Here is a 5,654-nt window from a genome sequence, read left to right as displayed (position 1 = left end):
AGAAGAAAGGGAGGGGGCCCTATTCCCCAGGGCACGCGACCTAATGAGGGACAAGAGGATACACGAGGGGGGGGAGGGGGCGATCGAGGAGGAAAAGCAAGATTGAATTCCAGGGAAGCGAATAAACAGGGAAATTCCCGTGAGGCCAGCAACGTAAGCGAGGGCGGGGACGACCAATCGTGCGTTTCCGACGCGTCGCGTTTTCTTCGAGAATCTTCGATCCCTCTTTCTTCACATTCATAGTCAGAGATGCTACCCTGGGAGGGGTGATGCGCTACCACCTCCCAAGCCTACCCTTATATACACACGCATCCTCACACTGGGCCGCCCTCTACAAAATGCTGCACCTCCATGCCCCTCCTCTTCCCTTTCCTTTTCCGAATCCCTCATTTCCACCACCATTTTGATTTGTTCGCCACCACGCTTTTTTCTGGTACCGATTCTCCTACCAGCTTCTGCATTGCTCTTCCAACGTCGACCAAGAAACGGTTCTGTAACGGTCTCACCACGGGCATCAACAACCGCCCTAATGGGAAAGCGCCCTTACTGAAGGAAAGCACGTCGAACCACACGTCTCCCTGTCTTCCTCCTTCGAACCAGACGCAAAACCTCTCCTCCCCTTCCAGTAAGTGTCCTCGCAGCGTGCTCACCGCCACCGCCGCCACCGCCCCGCCCCGTTTGCCCCATGGCTTTTCGTGGCAGAGAACCTTCCGCAACGGATTCATCGTCCACAACAAACCGTAGGTCCGGATCTGACTCACCACGTTGATCCCATGTTCCCCTTCCGAAAATCGCACCCATTTCACCTCCTCCCCCCACGACCAGTTCACTATCTTATCCTTCGCTAACGCGTACGTCTCGGGTCCTTTGCCTAGGAGGACTCGCTGGGTCTTTACCTTGAATCCTTCGTAGCCTTTCAGTCGAAGCCAATCCTCTACTTCTCTTTCCCCGTACGGCGCGAATTCCTGGGTGACCCCAACGTACATGTGATTAAATTTTCTTTGACGCAGAGCGACCAGATAATGCTGGACTTGCCGGGACGAATGCGGCCAGCCCATGCGAAGACGCGGCAGCGGCTGGAAGAAAAGGGAATGCTCCCTGTCTTCTGCAGGCCCCATGGCATTGCAGTCGTGATTGAACATGTAGTAGGCGACTAGGTAGCCTTTCTTTGCCACACCCCGATCGATCCTATCCCGCATCTGCCGATTTCGCTCATCCAAGGTCACCCGGCGCCGCTCCTGGAGGGGCCCGAAATCCTTGTGCCGGCGCTTGAGACCCTGGCGCAGGGGCGTGGGCACGAATCGCCAATCCTCTGCGACCCCCTGGAGGAAACCTTTACGAAGGTCTTGCTGACGGGTGTTGCGTAGGCCCCAATCGATGATCTCATGGAGGCGGTCCTGGTAGATTCTGAACGACGGGATAAAAGAGAGGGGGTAAGAGGTAGAAGTAACAAAATAAGGGAATGAAAGAAGAACGAGGGAATAAAAACGGAGGGAATGGAAGAGGAAAGGAAGAAGGGAAGAAGAGAGGAAAGGAGGTAGGGGGAACGGAGAGGATGTAGTGTAGTGTAGCGTTGTCTCTTGTCAAAAACACAAAATACTTTTACTCCGCTGAAGACCCATTCACAGCTTCAGCTTCACAAAATCTCACTCCTATCATCATTAAGCTGATTCATGTTACCTGTAGTCCTCGGGAGTCATTATCTCGTAGAAATCACTGAAATGCGCCTGCAGGGCAGGCTCCCCGTGATTGGCATATGTGACCGCTCCCCCTGCATGCGTACGATGTAAAAATGTTAAGTATCTACACAGGTATGTGCACTTCGAAGTACCAGACAAGTATAAAAAATATCCTTTGAGGCTTAAACCGGCATACCTTCCGTCCCTCTCGCCAACAACGCGAAAAGCAGTGCTACAGTCGTCAAAGCATGAAGCTCGACGACACGCATAGGAAGTCGAAGTCCCCTTTCAGTCTGTGGTGAGTAAGCTACGGCAGGAGGATTGATATGATATGAAGCAAGCTGATGAGTGACTCAAGTTCCCCAATTTGTGTTGTGAAATCTGTCTCGAGAGGAAGAAGCGTTCTCTTGGAAAACAACATGAAGAAAGTTTTGAAAAGCTGAAACAATTGCCAAGTGCCAGTCCATTATTGATGATTGATGGGTATGCATCGGTTAGGCGATTTCTTGCCAATTGTTAATTTCGATACTAGAAAGTACTTTCCCATGCCTTCGACGACTGAGGGCAGGTGGTTGAAGACTGAAGGGCTGCTCAAAACCCTTTACATAATTCTACGTGATCGTAAAGACTCGCACAATATTCAACTGCGTGCGAGCTGTCGAAATTCGAAGTATATTCTAGTGTTCATATTTTCTCATTACTTTTTCGCCTGTCACCAGGACGAGATTTTCGGTGGAAATGAAGGTGAAGCTTGTAGAAATGGCGCGAACTTTCTCTTTAAAGCGTGAAGGACCTTTACATAATTGGCACTTTAACTTGTTGAGGACGTTTTCAGTCATTAACGATGATCCAGCTTCTATAAACATACTAGAAATGACGTGAACGTACGGGAATCATGACTTGCACAAGCGCATGGGCAAGGTACACGAGCATGAGGAGTGGCTAAACCTGAGTCTCAATCACTCCCCTCTTCGTGTTACACCTGGCCTCTGACAACTAGGAAATGACTTTGATAGCCTTCATTTATTTCATAACTTAATTTTAAACGTCTTATTCTGCGTAATGTAATTTCAACCGAGACCTAAGGCAAAGTCAGAAAGCTTCTCGCGAAGGAGGCGACTCAAAGCCTCGCTGCCCAAGGAAAGTCTTACTTTGACGATTAGTGATTGCATTATCGGACTGTAATTATTTTTTCGGTGGTAAATCGCACCATATTAGCTACCGTAAGATGACTGCTGCCCGTCGGAGTTTAATCAAGATCAAGTTTATGCACAAAAAGACGTCCTGGAGCCCTCTCCGGTCCCACACCCTCGGCCCTGGACAGCAATAACTATCCAACTTTGGTCTAAGTCGTCATATTTTTCATTTTGACTCTTGGATGGACGCTTTCGGCTTCCGATATGATTTCAATGAGAGCAATGTAGATGAGAGACTCTTCCATCACTGACTCCGCATACTGCCGGGCCTAAGAGATGCTCTCGAGTCCCACCACGAACTGCACCTTCCGACTGTAGAGAGATGATCTCACTAGAATAGGTGGGACAAGAGAGCTCACTTAAGTCTATCGAATGTGTAGAAATAGTAAATTAACTTTCCTTCACAGGCTTACTTGCCTGAAGAGCATACTAATGGCTGAATGAAAGCTTTGAAGCAGATAAGAAGATGGTGGATGTCCTGACTTGCACGGAAACGTCACAAAGAGTAGGTTCTGACAAAGCCACCTATATTGCATTTTATATGATCAGAGGATACACATCACTTTATCCTTAAAAGACGAAATACTCCGATCCATACTTTTTCATTTTTTCCATACTTCGACGTTTGTCTGTGAAATGGCCGGGAATGAGGAACAGGACAAAACACTCGATGGAGTCAGAGTTAATGACAAAGCACAATGTCTTGATCTCCTCCTATAAAGCAGTACTTGCTGAAACGTTGAAAAAATACCTAAGACCGCGCCACGGGTCAGGCGTAAGTGAAAGCGAGAGATGTAAAAACCCGGGACCATGCTACGTCTACGCTCGTTTTTTTAATTCGCCGTTGTCCTTATATTCTATCCCGTCACATAAAATGACATGGGCTATATATTGCAACGCTAAAGCATACTGATGCACAAGATGTTGGGTGTGCGCGGCCGAAGCCTGAAAATTTGGAGGACTTCTGAATCTTAAGGTAGAGAGCGTGTAGATCAGCGAGAAGGCTTTTTTCACTTTTTTTGTTCCGTTACTTGAGTTTCCGTTACTTTTCAGTCATGGGCCACCATATGGTGCCTCTCTACATTGAGTCTGGTAGATGTGCATTCATTGACACGTACCTGTGGTACACCTCAGCACGTGTATCGAAACGTGTGTTGTTGGATTTGAGGTGGTAAATCTCGCAGTCAGATGTCTTTGCATGTTCTCACTCTTCGTCTTCGAATCTCCTCCTCTTCGAATCTCTTGACATCTGCGAAAGCGAGGATTTTCAATCAATCGATAGACTCAAACGGTCCATAACGTAAGCCTTACTGAGAAAATAATAGGCCACAAGAGAAAGATAACTACATGAGCTAACAATCGATCAATTCTTATAAAGACCGCTTGATTTACGTTTCCAAGGTTGGGCACGTGGAATGACAAAAGTCTTCGTAGGATGTATGAGTCCATGTTAGCCCATGTAGACAACTCGATATTACTCGAACAGCTAATCTCGCTTGATGAATGAAGAAGTATAATCTTCGCTTGAGCAGATAAGACTGTCCTCATACAATGTGAGGTACAACTTGCGTGTCAGGACCTCACCAAGAATACGTACCTCGTCTTCATCCTCTATAGCAGATTGACCAAGGCTTCGACAGATGCGGCTATCTTTATCTTCTCTGTATCTATCATTGCTGGGCCTGGCCCTGATCCTGACTGCGACCGCTCAACAATGTCCGACCGTGCTTTTGTCCGGTAAGACACGCCCAAACTCGAAGCGCGGGGTCTTGGCTGGTAAAGGTAAAGCTACAATCACAGTCCGTCTTCGCACTAAGGATCCTGTCGATGACTTGGCTTTCAAAATGGACTTGCCTAGCGGACTGAGTGTTTTGCGGACGGTCGCACGCCCAGCTTCGAAGCGCATTGCAAGCCCAGAGATCGTACAGAACTTGGACGGATCGACGGCCATATTTTGGCTGGGCATGGATTTTACCAAGTCCAAAGGGGGAAAGCGTGTATTTCGAGCTAAGGTCGTCGTTGACGAGTGTGCGCCCGAGATGCTTGTCATTACTGGGCTTGCTTACCTTGCCAATGCGACGGCGACTTTCTGTGAGACGCCGCTAGCTAGTCCTGAGGTCCTGCGTGTGCGGTACGGAAAATCCAAACGATCGGTGACATGTGCGCCGACGCCAGCTCCTACTGTCAATCCCACGCAACCTTTTGTGCTATTTGGCGAAGGACAACGGTTCTCACAAGGAGGCGTACTGGCGCCCTTCTCGGAGCGCCGTCTGTCCATGCACCCTGGACCGAGCAAAACTCACGTTGCCAACCGTCAATTACAGGCGATCGGCACAACGGAAGCATGTTACGAATACTGCTCGCTGAACGCGAATGTCTCCTCACCTTTCTTCTTTAACTGGAATAGGGTGACTAGCGAGTGCTTCTGCTGCCTGAGTACTTGTACTCCTTTTATATTCGACCCGGCGTATGATGTGTACGAGGTGATTATTCCTGCGACTCCTGTCCCCACAGCGGTTCCTTCAGCCCAGCCTTCTGGTAGCCCCCCAGGTACTCCTACGGCTGCTCCCACGGCTACTCCCACGGCTACTCCTACGGCTAGCCCGACCGCCAGCCCCACTGCCAGCCCTACGGCTACCCCCACTGCCAGCCCTACGGCTACTCCTACGGCTACCCCCACTGCAAACCCCACTGCCAGCCCTACGGCTACCCCCACGGCAAGTCCCACTGCCAGCCCTACGGCTACCCCCACGGCAAGTCCCACTGGGAGCCCCACTGC

General features: G+C 49.5%; 1 protein-coding gene across 1 annotated transcript; it reads right to left on the bottom strand.

Annotated features, from left to right (window-relative positions):
* Positions 1-650: 650 nt before the first annotated feature.
* On the bottom strand, positions 651-1,988 carry NGA_0192000 (uncharacterized protein; the record flags this gene model as incomplete). The annotated part of the gene is made up of 3 exons (XM_005854188.1): positions 1,876-1,988; positions 1,681-1,771; positions 651-1,407 (listed from the first exon to the last, which is right to left on the bottom strand). Coding segments are annotated over exons 1-3 (921 nt in total), but the record flags the coding sequence as incomplete, so codon positions are not given.
* Positions 1,989-5,654: the final 3,666 nt, after the last annotated feature.

Source organism: Nannochloropsis gaditana, assembly GCF_000240725.1.
Source record: "Nannochloropsis gaditana CCMP526 unplaced genomic scaffold scaffold594, whole genome shotgun sequence".
NCBI classification, from domain to species: Eukaryota; class Eustigmatophyceae; order Eustigmatales; family Monodopsidaceae; genus Microchloropsis; species Microchloropsis gaditana.
This window is presented reverse-complemented; position numbering and strand designations above follow the sequence as displayed.